The 21,378-nt window shown below is 36.2% G+C and overlaps 1 protein-coding gene across 1 annotated transcript; it reads left to right on the top strand.

Annotated features, from left to right (window-relative positions):
- The first annotated feature begins 7,976 nt into the window (after positions 1-7,976).
- LOC149772031 (uncharacterized) lies at positions 7,977-20,823 on the top strand. Its single transcript, XM_089947967.1, has 4 exons — positions 7,977-8,484; positions 18,955-19,016; positions 19,531-19,596; positions 20,809-20,823. The coding sequence occupies exons 1-4, from the start codon at positions 7,977-7,979 to the stop codon at positions 20,821-20,823; spliced, it is 651 nt and encodes a 216-aa protein (XP_089804093.1).
- The last annotated feature ends 555 nt before the right edge of the window (positions 20,824-21,378 follow it).

Raw genomic sequence — 21,378 nt, 5'->3', positions numbered from 1 at the left:
ACTTTTCTCTCAAACTGTCATACTGGATATTTCTAGTAGCTGTCAGCAGCATGATTTTGTACATATACCGTACAAAATGCATAACAGGGTTCCCTATATTATGCGAGTAAGTTTATAGAAATACATTAGAATTAACCCTTTTGGACGATATTGACTTGTTTAACAAATATTTGTACATTTAGATAATTGATAAATTACATCATAGTGTAAATACTGAAATTACATAATTGTCTGAAGTTAATAAACATTGGCAACGTTGAAGAAAGTCATTTGAAAATTGACATATATAATTAGAACCTTTTACATTTGTAGTTAATAAAAAGTGTATTTTGTAGTGAATAAAGCAGTCTCGTGTATGTACACAGTCAATGTCCTTCATTTTCCTTTTAGTTCACTTAGTATGAATCACTTATTACACATTGGATTTGTAACTCCTTTGCTAAATCGTTAATTCGACATAATGCTCTGATTATTACTTTTTTCGATCTGCGAGTTTTCCTCGTCAAGAAATCGTATAGACCTTTAAGCCAAGCTAAACAGGGCTCAAAGCCATATCAAAAATAAATGTAAATGATAAGTGTTGCTGCAAACAACTTAATTTTCATACATAAAGTGCCAACCCAAACTTATTACATAGTTATCAATAGTTCTTAACCACGTAATATATTATCATAGCAACACAAAACATATGCCAAGTAAAGCGCGCCTAATAAAACAAAACAAATATTGCTTGGATATTAATCGAACGGAAATTTTTGATTGATTTATATTGATATGTTCATCTATTTGGAGGAAATGCTCATTTGACTGTCACACTTTGTGAAGTTCTATGTGACCCACTGTTATTCGTTGGGGTGGAATGCTCCTAATATTTATTTGAATTACTGTGGAATTCCCACCCTGGCTCGTTTCTGTAGGAAGTGAAATTAGTGATAGAGAGAGGTAAAGCTGCGAGCCCCCAGTCAGCAATACCGACAATTAAATTATTAAGAACATAAAGGTGAAATTCAAAAGAATACCAATTTAATACAAATTAAACGATACTAATTTCTCAACCAATCTTGTTTCTTCTCTCGACCACGCAACAACCTAATTCATCACGCGATTATAGTGTGAGATGGCTTTCCCTTTACTTGGTTTCTACTCATCTGTGTTTACAACGCCAATTTCTTTCCTCCTTCCGGCGTTCTCCGTACTACGTTCTTCCTGTACGCTACCCATTCTTGTTCTTTTTTCTCCTCCTCCTTTTCTCTCTCTCTCTCTCTCTCTCTCTCTCTCTCTCTCTCTCTCTCTCTCTCTCTCTCTCTCTCTCTATCAACTAGGCTTGTTCTTTGCCTACTGCCTTGCTCTACCCAGTCTCCCTCTCTGAGACTCGGGACTTAGTTCTGTCCCCAAAAGCTTCCTGCGAAAAACACAATAACGTTAGCATGCTTTGTTACCATCTAGCTCACACTAAATCAACAATCAATCATCAGATAAAGGCTATCTACATCTTCGGTCACGTATTCGTGCACATCGAAAAACACACACGTTCGTATAGAAAACAACGTTGCAATAAAGAGCGGTATCATACTTATGATCCAAACATCACTAAATTGCGTCACATCAATATACATGTATATTCTTAATCTCATTATCCTCAACAATATCACACCAATCAGATGGATTTCTGTGCACTACACTCCCACAAGTGTACACAAATATTCAAATATCCATATTATTTAATTTTACACACTGCAACCATTTCTAAAGTCACAATTCAATTCAACAGTTGCAAAATCTAAAATATCACATGAATAAATACACTAGTTTACCATGAAGTAACTAAATAGCGAATTACAATATTAATTCTGACGAGCGAGCAATCTACATAATCATAGATCATTTCTCAAGTACGCATGTAAATTAAACAATACACAGGTAATACTACATACTAACGATTCTAGTAAGCAAATATACATACTGCACATAATTACAATTACAATATTACATTGCCGTAACATTCTGCAACAATCGAGCAAATAACTCACTGACCTTTACGAAGATGACATTTCGAAATTCGTCGGCTTCTACTTAGATCAAATCCTCACGAAGGATGTCCACGTGTTTCATGTACTTGGTTTTGTCGTGAATCATCTGAAAGTAGCGGGAAGGTTCTGTCAAATACTCCGTCTTGGGTAAACACGGTTGTTGTGCCATTTTACCCCACAAGCAATTTAACATCACTTTGGCAAACGATCGCCTGCCTTCGTTTTCCTCGATGTGGTATAAAGTGATGCCTTCATGTTCCCAGTATTTCTCTTTGAATTTCTTTTGATCTTCGGGAGCGTGACACCAAGAAGGATAGCCACTGGCCTCTTGCTTCAGTTTCAAAAAGGCATCCACGTAGTCTGCGAAAATGCCTTTCTGACTTGGGTCACCCTTATGGTATTGTTGTGTCTTGGGAAAGTGACAAATTTCGTACACTTCTAACAGTTGGCATCCCATGTCCAGTGTTTTGAACAACTCCACGTTGATCCACGTCCCCGTCAAGGCGCGTTCTTCCTTGCTGTGCTGACAAGGCTGGTCTTGGTTGTACGTTTCGGTGCAAGTAAGGCACACAGTAAACATCAGTTTTCCTTGACAATGGTGAAATAACACGGGATGGTACAAGTCCGTGGGAGGCAAGACTTTACACTTGATCAAACCTTCGTATTGACGAATGTGATCCAAGTCAATATGTTGCGTCAGCAATCGCGGGTGCCCTGCAGGAAAGCGTCAATATTTGCACACGTAGGGATACAGCGAACACACGTCCAAATATTTAATTTCTTTTCCTTTCTCTTCGTCAGCGTGGTACAGCAAACAGGTGGCATTGGTCCTTCCTCCGTGATCGTACTCGTGTTCCCACATTTCCACCACTTGGTATCCTTGCTGTTCTAACTTCAAGCGTCGCTGACAAGTGTCCCGGTATAAGTCTTCCTAGGTTCGATGTAAAAAACTGATTTTTAGTGCCACAATCAGGATGACAGACGGGACATCCGTGAAATAAGCAACCGTTAAACTCGTACACGATCTTGGGTTTTTTTAAGTCCCAGCCATCGACCGAATACGTTCTTATGGTCTTTCCGTCCCCTCCGGTGCGGGCATGCTGAATCCATTTGTCTTCCTTGTCGCACAAGTAATGTAACCAGCGTAGGGCTTTGACCGAGTATTGAGGTTTGACATACTTGGTCGTTTAAGGACTGATGACAGCCACGGTGTTTTCAGGCATGAATCGTTCTTGTTAGATTAAGGAACACTCTTTGGCAATGGTGCAAGCTTCTTTCAAAGGATCGACCCCTCCGTGTTCCATGAACAGTTGTCGAAATTTTCCACAGCAATGCCGTAAAATGTCCACGTCGGAACGACAATACTTTAGCGTTTCTTCCTGAAAGTCAAAAGGGTCCGAGGCGTGAGCCTCGTACCAAGCGTAGAAAGCTTCTCGTTGTTCGGTACGCATGTTGTCGGGGTCTTAATAGTGAGCCTCAGGCAAATGGGGTAGAACGGCATGTTGATTGGCATCTGTATTGAAAAAGTGTGTAAAGTACCCTTTAGCCATTTCTGTCATTCCAAACGTTTTAGGCATTCGACTCGAAGGCATGGCCAAGTAAGTAATCAAATCGTTAAACTGTACTTGTCCCATTTGCATGAAAATGTTTTTGGCTCCGTTCAAAGTGACTTTAGGACGCTCGGTACCTTGTTCCGTGTAGTATCTGAGAAGAAACTGTCCATCGTATTAGGAGAAACTGTGAGCCATCACCGTGGCATGACGATGGCAATCGCCGTAACGTTCGATGTCCTCTTGGCTCCATGTCTTGTCGATGGGGTGTAAGACCCATCGGGCAAAATCGGCTAGCGTGTTCGGTCCTCGAAAGATTTTTTCACGTCCTCCAGGAATCTTGTTGCAGTGAGGGCAATAACTGAAGATAGGTTCTTGAATGCACTTCTCACACGCTCAGTGAGCCACGCAGAAATTAGGAATGTGAATGCCGGTTTCTTGCATGCATTCGAAATCGAAAAAGATGAAATTGCTTTTATCCTTCTTCTTGTGACCATCATCTTTCTATTGTTGGGGTTGGTATTTTTGCATGTATCATGGGTGTTCCAAGACCACGATTTGGTGACAAATGTGAAATTTGTTCTTTCCTCGACATATGTGTGCCTTGGTAGTATTGGTACATATGCCTTGTAAACACGTAGGACACATTCTCAGGAGTTGACAAGTACATTTCTGCTGTGAACCATGTGTCTTCAGATGTTGTTGGTAACAGGCAGGGCTGACAAACGTGCGCAGAAAAGCAGGACAATGTACTCGTTCGTTTCCTTCGTCCTGACAGGGTTGAGAGGCCAACCATCCTGAGCAATTCGATCCACAATGTTTGCGTTGCTCTTGATTGTTGTAATCATATTCACATTTCTCACAGTAATAACCGTATCCCAGGAATGAAGTGATACGGTAATGGTATCGAAATGGTCATCGTGATGATAGAGATGAATGTATTTTCCGTCCTTAAAGTCCTGGCCTCGAAACAACAGAGGTCCGCGCACTACTTGAGGGTACACTTTTAAGGTGTAGCGTCGAGCTAGGGCATCTTGAAATGCCGCAGCGTGTGTCTTTGGACAGGCCAGATTGTTGTAACATGAGTTCTGCTTCATTTCGTTGTTTGGCTCGGTTCGATTTTCGAATGTTCTCCCAGGCTCTTTTCCATTCTGCCGTGTCGTAATGTCGGCATAGGTTCGTCCCACAACGATAGCCCTGGCTAAACACATCTGGTCTTGAGAATTGTGAATTTGGACGAGGCTACGCTTAATGCTGCGAAGGCCGTTTACCAATAAGGCCTTTTTGTTGCCAGTCCCTTGAGGAAGAGAGACGTGGGTCATGGACAGTGTCGCTTTTCCATCGGTGATGTCAAACTGGTCATTGGATTGTTGCACGTGTTGAATCTTGTCCATGACTTAGGAAGGAGTCAATTCTGCGGGACTGCTAAACTCGATCCAAACAGGGGATTTCAAACCGTCGTGTTCTATGGAAAGTCTCAAGCGATCGTCTTCTTTGGGTTGACATTGTCGCTTGAGTGTGGTGAGCGAAGAATCCCACACCTCGGTGATGAACCCTCCTGCTTTCTCCAAAGGTGCGTAGGACTTGAAATCTTTAAACTTCACCGTGCATTTGTAAGCCGTGGTTCTAAACTTTCTAGAGGGACGCTTTTCCGTCTCTCGAATGTAATAGTAATTTTCAGGGTTGATTGGTGAAATTTGGCTAGGTATAGAATCGCTGGGTGTGGATTCTGGTTCACTAATGTCCTTTTCAAAATCACTGGCATGAATTTGTGCCAAGACTTCAGCAATGGTACGATGCGATAGATCACGTTTCTGCCTCTTACTTTCTTCTCCTTTCTTCACGAATGAATTGGATCGTTTCATCTTGACTGCAACAAGTCAAATGACTAAAGTTTAAACACCATGGGTCACTTTATATCCATGGCAGATCAGCGTATATAAAGGGTGTGTGTCTTGTCCTTCCACTATTCATTTCACTCGCAAACTGAGCAGAACGAGGGACGAGATTACACAGATCGAACTTTTCATCAGAGCTTCGCGAGGGGTCATCAGAAATTTTTCTTCAGAGCAGCCGAGGGACTACTCACGCTCCTTTCGAGGTAAAAGTCAAGATACTTGCTATATCTGTCAGAAGAAATGGCATTGGTCTACAGAGTGTCCAGACCGTCAAAAAAAAAAAACCATGGGATAGAAGAGACAAAAGTCGATACCTGTTATCATTGTCAAGAAAAAGGACATTGGTCTCCAGATTGCCCTAAGAAAATACAGGAGCAAGAAGAAGAAGAGGTGAGTTATGGAAAGGAAGAAGAGGAAGAAAGAAGACAGGTAAAGAAACAGAAACAGTAGAAAAAAAAAGAAGAAGGGAAGAAAGTGAGGATGAAGAGCAAGAAAAAGCTGTGAAAGTGAAGACATTAAAAAGAGAGAGAGTGAAGACAGTCAAAAGAAGAAGCCTATGAACTTTTTTAAATGCTATGTTGTGTTGTGAATTGGATTGTAAAATTTGTACCAGAATAAACAGTCTATAAAATGTAAGTGTCTCTTGGTTTTGATTTTTAGAATAAAAATCTACATTCACGCACTCACACATTCACACGTACTATAAGGGTAAAAAGTTTTTTTTTAAGTTTTAATTGATGTTGGCCATTGAAATATTATCACTTTTCCAGGGAAATGGGTGGCCCTGAAAAGGACCTTTGGGTATTTGTGGGTTTAAACAACAGACTTAAGAAGCAATCAACTTTAACTGTCTTAAGCCTTTGCCACGGCCAGGGCCTACTTCTGGACTGCGTAATGTCGATGATGATTTGGTAGAAATCACTAAGGGTAGTATGGTAGGTGTTGTCACAGGATTGGGTTGTTTAGCTCGGGAAGGTCTTTTTCTCTTCGGTCGTAATAAAGAAGTCCGATACATTTCTTCCAGACATCTTAACTCCGCTAAAATGTCTAACAGTATCGTGACCGTTTGACTTTCACCCTCTTGTTTCTTTACTGCTTCTTCTTGTTGTTTCTTTCTTACCTCTTCTTCTTGCTGCTATAGGAGAAAAGCTTGTTCTGCTTCTTTTTGCTGTTGTATACCTTTCTCCAGTTCTTCTTTCTGTCTCTGTTTAAAATTCTCCACGTGTGGTAAAGAAAGAGAAGGTGGTGAATGCACTGGTTCTGGATCAAATTCTTGCGAAAAAAATCCACAAAATCCCAATTTACCTATTCTGGAAGTAAGTCCAGGTTCTCTTGGGTAGTCTCCACGACCGGTGCACCCCAATTGATCGTCTTCTGAGTTTGCGCCATGTTTATGCTATGTCGCATGGATTGACTGCCCACAAACGCTAGCGACTCTATATAAGGAATGTGACGTCACGGACTGTTCTCTTCCGATTGGACGAATGGTGACTGAATTTTGTAACGAGTGTTTGGATTGGTCAACCAACTCAATCCGTTTCGATCCTTCCTTTCCCTATAAATAATGGCAGTTCGCTACATTCCTTCACCTGTTCTCGTCACCGAGATGTGGACCGACGTGGAATCCTCTACTCTCGTCTCTTCAATGATGTTTAGAACGGACTTACCCATGTACATCCGATTCTCGTGGACTATTGTCAAGATGACGGATACATGTGTGTGGAAAAGAAGAATCTACGTAGAAAGACAAGGTTGTTTAAAGAGGGTTTTGATTTACGGTCCAGAAGTGAGACAGAGTTTAAGGAAAAGAAGGAGACCTATGTGGTGCCCTCTAGGTTAACAGTATGGTATGTTAACATAAAACCCAAAGGCCCTTTTCAGGGCCAATCCTATGCCTCGAAAAGACATTCATTTTCATGCCTCAGTTTAAAAAATAAAAAAAATAAAATAAAATAAATGTGTATTGTCTGTGTTCTCTCCCTGTCCCATGTTCCATTTCCATTGTTCTTCTATAGTCCCATCCATGTTAAAATTCCCCATGTTAAATTCCCATTGTCTCTATCTAGTCCCATCCCACCATGTTAAATTTCTCTTGTCCCTACGGTATCAGACATATTTTCCAATGTTAAAATTTGTATAGTCCTTACGGTACAACACCCCTATTTTATCATTAACGTCCCTAGTCCCTACGGTATTTTTATATACTACTTATGTCCTGTATGATTTTTTGAGTTTAATTTTCAAGCGCATTAAACATTTGATTAGACGTGTATTCCACAACAAAACCCCTTTCAAGACTATCGAAATGTTAGTGTCATAGGAGAACTGCGTTTTCACCTGGCAGAGTTTGAGGTGGGTCTAGTGAGGCCTCTCACGTCATGTTTGATACAGATGACAATCCTATCATGATACGTGCCAGTTGCGTGACACGGTTGCTTTGTGTACCTCCTAATATAACAACAATCGCACATCCCATCCCAATCTATTCAGGCACTTTCATGGATATGACGGAAATAACGCTCATTCATTGTTTCGTCATTTATTGTTATTTTATCATACCAAATGCAGCAGAACCAAGCAAATATGTTCAAAGTGAGGAAATTGCAATTTTAATAAAGAGGATAAATGTGATGGAAACAAAGATAACATATATAGAAAGATTCGCAACTGAAGGCAGACAACGTGAGAAAGCGATGCAAGAACGAATAGAATATCTAGAAAAGGCACGGAGGCATTGTCAGACGCTAACCAATAAAATGGAGACACATCAGGAGGCGATGCAAGGTGAAATCAATCGGCCATATAAAGAAATTCATAGGTCAAAAGAAGCGGATAGAAAACTTCAAGTAGCAATATCGGACGCATCCAGGGATGAGAATAAAGATCGTGCAGGTCCGGACAAGGAAATAATTGCCACTACTAATCTGACGATGAACGAGACAAATGTCCTTGAAATTAGTGGGGAAATGAAGCCGTCCTTTGTGCATCATAAACGAGCCGACGGTGGTAAGATGTTCAATAAATATAGGCACGAAACCAGAATCACGCACACGTGTTCTTACGAATGTACATACAAAACCTCAGAGAATATCTGTGGTAAGCGAAAGAAAGTACGATCTGCATGGAAGTTAATTCCAGTCACACCATATCCCCCTCAAACTACACCCCAAAATCTAATTATATTAAATAAACATGCGATTCCTATATCTGCAAGACATATTTGTATTGGAGTGCAGTACATAAAACGACTTAGATATAGCTATTAATTTCTGCCGATTATACTGAAACGGTTTTGAAAGCTGTTTGTCTTGCGAACAATTAAAAGCTTTTGTTTATCTCTATCATTAGGGGCCCCGAGTGGACTAGTTGTCTAAAGCGCTCTCCGTTACTAATCACTGCCATCTCACCTCTGTCTGCGTGGGTTCGAGTCTAGGATTCGGCCAATGTGGGTATGTGAGAAAGCTTGCCAGTAGCTTCTCGTGGGTCGGTGGTTCTTCCCGTGGTTTTCCAGAATTCTTCCTTCACCATTAATACTGGCCGCCATGTATAGGCTATCGTGTGCTGAAAAATGGCGTTAAACCCCACAACAACAAAAACAACATCTGTATGATTACCACTCATTAATGCTTATGTATGCTTCAGTTTTGACATGTTAGCCCATAACTTCCAAACGTGTGATATGCCAGTCAGTTCTAAAATATCTATTTTTAAAGGCATGTCTTACCTTCGATTACATGAAAATAATTGTTGAAAGAGAGGTGTCATGATTTTCAAGCAAGGTATTCATTAAATTACTTTAACTTGATGTATTTAAGATCTATCAAAGGTATTTATGGAGAAAGATAACCCATAAGAGAGCGTCTAATTTGGGTAAAAACCCTCGTACAGGAAATGTACTAGTTCAAATAACCTTCTCTTTGTAATTGTTCTTTCATTGTAATAGGTGTGAAACAAACATTGCACCAATGCCAAAATGACTCCATTTGTTTTAACACGATTGCTTCTTTTGGAATGAAATTTCTACACATATCTTGCTTGGACTTCATTTAGTGTTGGCAGTGTTTATAAAGGAAGTGTTTCAAGCTGAGTCTTGGCATTGTACCAGTGACTAGCAAAACAAAGCTGACGCTTTGTCCTTTTGCATGGATAAGGTGTACATACATATATACATAATTGTCTATTTCTATAAATGCATACATACGCATATGCAGTAATATATAATTACATGCACAGCTTAACTTCAGAGGTTGAGTATTAGCAAAGCAAAACCGTATCGAGGGTCTGCATAGGTGACAGAAGTGATTGATTTAATTAGAACAATAGCTGAAACATAAAACAATGGATCATACAAGTGGTTTCGGAACAATAGGTGAAATAGACAAAATATTTTGATAGTAGCTTGGCCAATTTAACTGGGAGTGGTATTTTGACCTAATTTAGTTCTTCAATCAGAGGGTATTGGAACAAAAGTAGGAACGGCCATGACCTTTCCGTATAGATCCTCTGGTGTATGCCTTATCTTTGTTCAAAAGAACAAAACTAAACCGTAGATCAATGACTGATGACATCATTTCAAGGCTTATTTGAAGACAAATATTTTATATATTGTTGTTGATTTTTCAATGGGTTTTGGCCCCGTTTTTAGTACATGCTAGCTAGATATGAAGCGCAGCATACCTGATGGATGAAGAACCCGGGGGAACACTGGGAAGGACCATCGACCATCGGAAAACTACTGGAAAACGTTATACATTACGGCGTTAGCCGAGTCGATAGTCAAGCCGAGGAGGACATGGATGAGATGGCAGTGATCTGAAACGTCGACCGCCTTAGACAACACTGCCATTTCGTGGTCCGTCTAATATGATAGGAATATGGCATACCATATACAAGATTGTACTTGCCCGATCCTTTCAGATGTGATTTATGAAAAAATCTACTAATGGTGGAGCAAACGTTTGAAATATGGATCCGATGCCATGCATTTCATTTTAAATGAAGACAACTATAGCTTTTTGACACACAACGAGACATACTGACTGTGTTCTATAAAACTGCAGTGTGTGGTAGTGAAATCATACTGCAATGCTTTCAGAAGGCTCAAAAATTAAGGTTTTGCTTTACATCAATACATTATATTTTTATCTACAAATGTTTTTTTCAGCTGTTTAGTCTAGAGAATAAAGCAGCCATGTAGTGAAAATGATATGACCACCCACCCCCAATAAACAAAAACAAACACATATCTTTTGTTCTACTAAATCTCAAAACGTTTGTGTTTGGGAAAATGCGTTTCTTTTGTTTCTCTGAAAACCATGAAGACATATTTACATGTCGAATATAAATATATTTCAGCTCATCGTTCAAGAATAAACGCATAGCAATTCCCGGTACTCTTATTCGTAATAACTTATGAATGATCGCTTCCTTTCATGCATGTGTGTGTGTGTGTGTGTGTGTGTGTGGTTGTGTGGTTTTGAAATAGAATACACGATTTGTTCCGAATTTAGTTTGTGACTTTTAAATATTTGAAAACTGTAATTTGTTTGGCAAGTTACACTGTTAACAGAAGATGACTGCGTAGCCGTGTGTCTTGTTCACGGACGTGATTGATCAGCTTTCTTCTGGTCATTTTTCCTTTCTCTTGGTTGCATGCACTCGTATTGTATATGCATAGTCTAAAAGAACACTTCCCATACCATATTTCTTAGTTATTCTGGCAATATCTGGTATAAAGCCCGTTTGTTTTAGCGGGTTGTTCAGATACTGACATAAGCGCATAATGAAAATCGTTTTCCAGATAAAAGTCCAATCGCCCTTACACACTCGGCTGAAAAAGAGCAATTTCATCCTATATATGTATGCTTCCATTGACCAGAGTCGCAAGAGTACAAACAGAAGAAAAACTCGTTTGGAATCGACATATTATTGATATTATTCAAAACTATGAAGAAACTTCCTGGAGAGCAAATATGGAACTAAGGGGTGATTTAATTCACTTCAGAAACATTCATTTCGACTTAAAACCAAGTAGTATATGGTTTCATGGGCGTAAATTTCCATTCATGTTATGGCCTATCTCTGAAGTAATGAAACTATATATCATGCCTGTTGGTGAAGTTAAGGTATGCAAACTCTGTGGAAAAAAGACTGACGAAAGAGCGAAACATCTTATTTTAGGTTGCGAAATGCTGCTTGAGGAACGAAACGTTTTCTTTGAGAGAGTGATTGACTCTTTAGAAGTGAGATACGTGGTTAACTTATTCAGTCAAGAAGAAGATATATTGTTGGAGACACTTCTTGGAAGCAGGGTTGATTGCATGTCGTCTATTGATGATGATGTATCAGATTGGCTCATGTTGGTGACCGCAAACAGCATAGCTTCATTCTACAATAAAATGTATCCCTTACTATCAACCAACATGTTCAAACATGACATAAATAGTAAGTAGTAAATTAACATTAAAAATAAAAAATTCAAGGCCAAAGTCTTCTTGTCAAATCCGCAAATTGTGTTGTATGACAGCTGTAGACAGTGTATTTGTTTATGTTTATATATGTATGTGTATATGTATGTACGTATGGGTGTATGTATGTGTATGTATATGTGTATATATATGTGTATATATGTATATGTATATGAATGTGTGTGTATGTATGGGTATATGAATATATGTGTATATGTATATATGTATGTATAAATATATATATATATATACATATATATATATATATATATATATATATATAGATATATATATATATATATATATATATATATATATATAGATATGTGTATGTATATGTATGTGTGTATGTGTGTGTATGTATATGTATGTGTGTATATGTGTATGTATCTGTATGTATATATACATAGATATGTATATATATGTATATATATATGTATGTGTATGTATATATATATATGTATATATGTATGTATGTATAAACATATGTATATGTGTATGTATATGTATGTATGTATGTATTTATGTATATATATATGTATATATATGTGTGTGTGTGGTTATGTTTTTGTTTATGTATATTTTCTATAGATTTCTATATGATTTTCGGTATTTGTATATCTCATTTTGTAAATGCATTAGTTGACGATATATATATATCATGCTTGCGTTCTCGTCTATACTGTGTCTCATAATCTTATGATGCGTATAATATCTATCTTAGTAACCTGATATAATCTTTGTTGAAGAGGTAATTAAGTCATTTAGACAGTCAGTCATAGATAAATGCATGCACGCACGGATACGCGCAAACAAGTATATGTATGCATAAATAAATGTGTCATATGAAGAAAAAAAAACTAAATAAAGAATTACACTGTTATAACTTTTTCATTTCATTTTCGTTGCTCTCTCGAACTTAATGTTAAGCACATAACAATATAGACGTATTAACTTTTCGAAATATTATCATCATCATGCAACGTTTAAAAGATCAGTGCTATGCTCAGCCAAATGATTGCAGATTTGAATAATTGCAGGTATTGAGATATTTGGTTTTGTCAATACGGTAGCTGACACAATATTACTATTGTATTTTTGTCACTTTTCTGTTCTATTTGATGATCTTGTATTATCCAGAATTTGTTTAATCTGATGTAATCTCTGTTGAAGAGGAAACAAAATCAGTCAGCCGGTCAGTCAGACAGTCATACATACACACATACATACATACATACATACATGCATGCATACATACATAAATACATACATTCAAACATACATGCATGCACACACATTCATACATACATACATACATGCATATATACCTACCTACCTACCTACCTACCTACCTACCTACATACATGCATACATACTTACATACATACATACATACATACATACATACATACATACATTTACATACATTTACATACATACATGCATTATGTAGAAGGTCAATCATACGTTTATGCTGCATTCCTGGAGAATGCGAAGGCCTTTAATACGGTATGGCATAATGGCCTCTTTTATAAGCTATTCTATCTCGGAGTTAAAGGTAAACTGTGGAGATTGATTAAAAATTCTTTTCGAGAAGTTAACGCCCTTATTCTGCACAACGGCATCATTCGAAACCATACAGAGTCAGTGTATATATGTACATGTGTGTATGTATTCATATATATGTATGTGCATATATGTATGTATATATATATATATATATATATATATATATATATATATATATATATATATATATATATATATATATAATGTACTGTAAGTCGATTATTGTCAAGCTATGTTCCTATCTTTACTGTATTAACGAAAAATTAACTGAATGAAATCTCTTCGGGTATATTATAGTTGAATTGATAATATTAGTGTATGCCTATATGCATATTACAAGTAAAGTGCTACTAATGATGGCCTAAGACGAATATGCATATATACAGCCGTACTACAGTAACAATGTATTATCTATCTTGAAGGGCATGAGATGTGACTTTGGTATTTTTCGCGAATGAAATAATATTACCTTTATCTGGGTGGGGTTAATTGTGCCAATATTCTAATAAACCGCTAACGGACAGCATATCATAATAGTACTGGTCACGTTGTAATTGTGGTATTCTGATGACATATTTTACATTCATTATATGGCTTTATTTTCATTCACAATATTCATGAGAAAGAGTTCACCCTCTTCTGATTATGAACTGGCTATACATAAATGGCTGTTTGACTAGACACTTTACAGGAACACTACTTAAAACCAGTATGCTTAGCAAAACGCGCAATCAAAAGTAGAATTGTATTTAGGAGTAAATGACAGAAACGTTACTATAATTTTATTAATATTACCCTGTCCTTGTCTAACCTTATACACTTCATATAAAGGTGTCTAAGGATATAATAATTTCAAAAAGCGTTAGATAATATAAATTGGATCAGTCAGTCTGGATGTATATAACCATGATTTTTTCTCCATATTTAATATAACGCTGTAATGTATGGGGCGACCCCTGAAATATCACTTTGATGTGGAGACAATATAGCTAACAAAACCAGCATCATGGATTTCAAATAAAGAATATACTATAACACATTTATATCTAGTCTATATTCTTAGATGGACGACAAGTAAGGATTTAAGCATTTTTAGGAAATCCGTTCTTACTTTGTAAGGTTTTAACTATTTTAGAACTTTAGTTTCATATTAATTTGAAATTTACAAGGAACATTAAAACGAGCAGTAAGCGGTCTATTGAAAATAATTTCGAGAGATTATTTTAACAAAACTGATGCTTAATCTTTTATATATTTCAGATTGTAGGAAACTCTATCTCTCTATATAATTGAGAAATCAATCATGTGTTTTGAACGCATACAGTTTTTAAATGGTACAATAGACTCATCCTGGTGATAGAAGAATGTTCATATGTAATACTATATATTATTTGAAATTTAATTTTGTCAGTGAAGTAAATGTTAAGTTTGTAGACTTTTCAAAACTACATGTATATCTGATGGATATTTGTTTTAACTGCATAGCGAGAATAAAAAAGAAATAATTAGCTAATTATCGGATCCTGGATAAAAATATCGACATTAACATTTTAATTATTATTATTTTATTATTGGTGATGTTGTAATTGTTGAATAAATATCAAATGGCACAGGTAAATAGCACTAAATATTAAAAAAGCTACACAGAGAGAACTGTTTCCAGAATGATGATTAAGACTTTGGCATAACATTGAACTAAGGTGAGCCCTTTTGTAAATATCGCCTTAATTCATCACGAATAATGGGCATGCAGTAATATGTTTAAACAGTGTCTAATAAGTTTAAGACAGAAAACAACAATTTTCGTTGCAAATCCTATTGACCTTTGATGCTGACATAATAACGTTTGAGCAATGACCCCAACAATGCAAAACTTAATTTCTGATACAATAAAAAGCAAAGCACGATCACATACTTTGTCGCCCCAGTCATGAACCCCAAAGCGCCTTTAATCTACTCAAAACTACTTTTTAACCCGCTCTCGCCAGGAATGATTCCCATTCAATTCGCTTTTTAAACAACCTTTAGCGACAGCACATACTTGTCAATGAAATGGGACTTATGTATACAGACAGCTTAGCTCTGTAAAAGCTATAGCTACAATGAATAATACGTACGGTTCACTGATATGTATCATGTTGCATGAAAGCATAACCTTCGTTTGACCCTTGATTGACGTTCTTAAGATTATTTCGTTAGAATGTATTGATATACCAATTCTATATAGAAATACTTTCTTGGCAAACTCACACACACACACACAGATATATAGATGTTTAGATGGGTCGTTGTCGGGCATGTAAGATTGAGTTTCTAATTATATGCTCCAGTCCTATGCCATTTCGGAACGGAATAAACAGCGATCCATTCACAGTTCTCATTTCCAGCTACATCAATTCACATTATCCATCCCAAATCGATTGCCAGATCTTCCGAACAAAACACGAATTATCTAATACGATGTACATTTTACTTCACTTTCTTCAATACCGTAAAGTCTCATATTTGCAAAATCAAGTATGTGAACACTTTGATGAATCGTAGGACTCTGTCTAGTGACAGAGGCATGTGTCCGATATTTCTATTCAGAATATTATCTCTAACCATTATTAAAATGGCAATGAGGGAAACTTAGCATAAATAGTACGAATGATATGCACAACAATAATCAATGTTACCAAATTATAATGACATTCAAATCACCCCATACTGGGATTTAATTCGCAGTACCTCACATTATTTTTTAATATTTTCGAATTGTTATCTAGTCAACAATTTGTTACTTGAAATTTACAAAAAGTAATTTATTTACGACCTTTTCAGTTACCTTATATTTGTCAAAGCGATTGTATTTGTATAGTTCGCATTCTGCATTGAATGAATTAACAAATATGTGGTTTATTTCCCAAGGTTTGAATACCGAGCGGTCGCTATATGCAGCCACTTTTTTCAGATCGCATTGATCTACTTACTGATCAGGCTTTCACACGTTTGCCAAGCATGGAAGGGGAATCATTATTTTCAAAACAACTGTGCGTTATGATAACCACCTCAGGTTATTGATCTGTGATACATATTATATTAGTCTAATTGCTGAAATATGATCAATCTATAGTATATATCATTTGGTTCATACAAGCAGTTTACGTCGCTTCACAAGGTCACGATGATGGACTTAATGAATGAAGAAATCGACCAATGATATGCATGCAGTTTCCTTACCAAACGTCGTTACTATCTTACTACGCTGCTTTTCCTTGATTATATTAAATGCAAACGAAGTAAGCGGAATGTTTAACTTTCATATAATATATTTTTGTGAAAACCTTTGAGGCACAGAATGTTGGAATTTACAAGCACTGTTAAGTGGCACTCAAAGTTTGGACTTTATCTGACGCTAGTTTTCTCTTTGACGAAGTACCATCACCATGAAGTTAATTTTTTAGTTTTAACTACAACCATAATCAAACAAACACGAATGCATTACGAACTAGAAATGTCTAGCAAACATCCAAATATAAATACGAATAAGTTAGCTTCTTCTAGCTTGCTAGTGTACCTGTTGTGCTTGCTTACAAAGCATGACACATTCGAATAGTTTGTGTTACTAGATCACAAGTCTGTGAGACAAAGGGTGTGTGTATGTGTGTGTGTGTGTGTGTGTGCGAGAGAGAGAGAGAGAGAGAGAGAGAGAGAGAGAGATATTGGTGACTGTACACTTTAATTTTCCAGCATATTATACACATTTGCATAACTTGGACCTACTACACTCAGGATCACACGCACTATGAATGATGCTCTGAGCAGAACTACACCAACTAGTTTTACCCTCATCTAAATGGTAGATTGTGATAATGTTTTATTTCCATCCCATATAAAATTGCTTTATTCTCTACGGTGTCCTCAAATTCGACCTTTAAATCCCCACTAATTTCTTTTACTCAATTTTGATCATGCTTCTCGATGGGACTACTTATGTAACAAAATGCCTAAAATAAAAGTGGCCTCCTGGTAACTGGCAATCGAGAGATAAGTTAGGAAGAAGCAATGTTTGAGGTTAACATGCGGTTAAGTAAACATCGAACAACCTATGATTTCAACCTTATTAATAAAGTGAACGTCAATTATTTTCGGAAAATATTGAGTCTATACCAATATAACACATCACATAGATGCCATAGCTTAGGTCAAGAATATACACTTAATAAACTGTATTTCCTTTGCGTGTGTACAATATTGATGTATATGCCAACAGTCTTTTTTTCATAACTCTATTTTTGAATTGAATATATATAACGAGACCGGTCAAAGACATGTTTACATCCAATCTTTTCCCTAACTTTATCAAGGTGCTGTTACAGGAAATATATTCTGCAATATTATAACAATTATAATGAAAGCAAATGTAATCAGAAACGGAAGTAGGTACTGGAACAAACTAGTTTCGACTATTCTAAGTCATCATCATATTAACCCAGTATTGCAATAACAAGACGGCTAGATAATTCGTCTCATAATATTAACATTCTCTAACAAACCTAGCGTTTGCCCTTTTCGTATGTGTGGCCTTTTATATAGTTTTATTATAATTGAGTGAGTATTGGTTTGATTTCGGGAGCTATCAAACCGAATAATTAGATCGCTTGACGGAGCGGACGTTATAACGAAGATTATTTACCAGACTTATCGAATAACTTCCTATAAATTTCACCATCTTAAGTTTCGTAATATGACAAATTAGGGGATATTCTTATGTGTAAGTGGTTTGTATTTTCGTGATTCGCGAGACAAAGCAAGATGAAGCGAGAAAAATCAAGCAATTATGAGGTAACAATTCCGTGAATGTCGTTTAAAGGAAAGCGATTTACGGTTTAACGCCTTCGCGTTGAAGAACCTCTCAAAGGACGTAGAATATTGTCTTCTTACATATCAAAATAAGTGACAGACACATCGGTCTTAAGCTAGTTTCTCGCAAGTGTTCTGACCATTTAGTTGGTTGCTGTTAGATCCCTTGTATTTGGCACATTCAAATTGAAATATACTAAAAACGCATTAATAATTAAGCTATGCGAAATCACGAGAAGGGCAAGGACAAATTAATCACTGAAGATAAAAGATAAAAGCAAATACAAACAATCCGTCGTTGTAGCCCGATTCATGAACTTCTAACCGATTGTTAACCCTCTGTTGCTTGGCTGCTTTCGTCAGGTCCATATATATTGCGCAAAAGGTTCCTTTTCTTCCATACCGTGTTTGGCAATTTTCTGTCAGCGATTCAGCAAAGAAAAGAAAATAATGTTGACATATGTGGTTATCATCAGTCTTTTCGGACTTTGCATTGCTTTCACTGACATACCGACGTCTGAAACATACACAGATGCTGATGTTAACAACCCTTTGGTACTAGAACAAGCAAATTTCTTTTTCAAACCTTTCACAGGACTTTTGACAAGACCTTGTAGAGGTTCTGTTTTGGTCAAAGTTACAAAAGCAAGACACAGGGTGAGTTAGCATTTCTTTATACTCGTATTTAATAACACAACATAATTTCTCATATCAGTTATATTTATATACATACATGTATATATATATATATATATATATATATATATATATATATATATATATATATATATATATATATATATATTTATATATATATATATAGAGAGAGAGAGAGAGAGACATAGAGAGACAGAGAGAGAGAGAGAGAGAGACAGAGAGAGAGAAAGAGACAGGGACAGATATATTCTGCCAAAGTCAATGTATCTTATTATATGGTCAATACTATCCAAGTAAAGAAAGCGGAGATCAGTGGTCATCCAGACGCATCATCCATTTAACATATATATATAATGAAAACCTTGGCAATCATAAACTATGGAAAATACGTACTCTGTGTCAACCAAACATAGGTCACATATATGATTATTACGTTATGGTGTCACTAGGTTTTAGTTCAGGATGAATATTAACGATCCCAGTGTTAGGAATATAAATTTTCTTTACTTTGCAGCTTAGATTCAATCCTCCATTTAGCGGCGTACAGTACGAGCTAGAAATGACTATTCGAACAGCCGAGGTAACTAATTTCTCGCTAAATAGCAATTTAATGTTTCGTCTTTAAATGCAGAATGTAACTGATCCTAAACGTGTATGTCTAATTTCTATAACAGAAGGGTTTAGGTGCACACTTCTATCCGTACTGAAAAATCATGCAAAGGTTTTGCATACTTCTATATCGGTGTTAGCTTTGATATTGTGGGAATATTTTAAAACTTAGTGTTCACTATTCTTTCATTAGGCTCTCGTATATATGACAGGTGAATAAATGATCTACTCCTGCTAAATATAAATACACAAAGGTGTAAATCGTCATCGTTATGAAGATAAATACTGTGGGAAATAACTTCCATGAACCTTGTTTTTGCAAAGAATGATGCACACTGAAGATTGATGGAATAAAATTAATACCTAAATTGGTAAGACCGTCCGGGTATCAAGCACACCAACAAAATTAATCTTGTTTAATTTTTATAAACCGTTATCATCAATCTCCTCCTACTCCTCCTCCTCATCATCATCATCTTCTTCTTAATGTTATTATGATTATTATAATTGTTATTATTATTATTATTATTATTATTATTATCATTATTATTATTACTACTACTACTAGGGTCAAGAAAAGACATGTACAGCTTCGATGTTTGCGCTTCCGAAACTAAACTCTGGCAACAAGGGAGGTAGTATAAAGTGTGACTGTACCGACAACACAGAAATATAGACGATTATAAAGGTAAATAACATATATCATTTGTCTTAAACAGCAAAGACAGAGTAAATATAAATTCCGAGGGCAACTACAAGTAGACGTCTTAATGCTAAACACCTGACAATATATATTGATATATCTTAATCAACGACGAATCTTTGAGAAAACGTCTGAAATACAGTAGTATATCTGGACGATTATTAACTTGCATGTCATTTATGTATAGGGTTCGAGTTCCATTCGTGTCAAAAATTAATATGGTGTCTTGCGTGAAAGTGGATTTATTCAATACCAAATAAATACATATTTGTCCTATTAACAATATACATTAAAATTCGCCATGAAATCTCTAAATTATAGCAGGGTATCTTGTGCTTATATATATCATAGCACGTAAAACAGAATATCAGTAAAAGAAAATACTTTTCATGAAGTATTTGTTTCTTGCAATATATTAGAGAAAATAGCGTATACTGCATTTACATTTTAAATTGCATTTTGACATATTTTGTTTTGCAGGAAGAAGAGTTTTAGAGATGCAGAAACTATATCCTTATTTTCATATTTGAATCTCATACATATACGGATATTGCAAATACAACAAATCTACGTCCTACCTGCTTTCTTGTAGAACGAATTGGAAAATAGCACGCTTACTTGGTACAAACCTAATTTTCACAGTCATTTTACAATCTTTTTAAATGTACTGATATGATCGAAAGCCTTCCATTTTAAAAACATAATGTATACACTTTTCTCTCAAACTGTCATACTGGATATTTCTAGTAGCTGTCAGCAGCATGAGTTTGTACATATACCGTACAAAATGCATAACAGGGTTCCCTATATTATGCGAGTAAGTTTATAGAAATACATTAGAATTAACCCTTTTGGACGATATTGACTTGTTTAACAAATATTTGTACATTTAGATAATTGATAAATTACATCATAGTGTAAATAGTGAAATTACATAATTGTCTGAAGTTAATAAACATTGGCAACGTTGAAGAAAGTCATTTGAAAATTGACATATATAATTAGAACCTTTTACATTTGTAGTTAATAAAAAGTGTATTTTGTAGTGAA

The sequence above is a fragment of the Sinohyriopsis cumingii genome, unplaced genomic scaffold (genome assembly GCF_028554795.1).
Source record: "Sinohyriopsis cumingii isolate HCF-2022 unplaced genomic scaffold, ASM2855479v2 utg001527l, whole genome shotgun sequence".
Lineage (NCBI taxonomy): Eukaryota > Metazoa > Mollusca > Bivalvia > Unionida > Unionidae > Sinohyriopsis > Sinohyriopsis cumingii.
The sequence above is the reverse complement of the archived record's forward strand: the minus strand, read 5'-3'. Positions and strand labels throughout refer to the sequence as shown.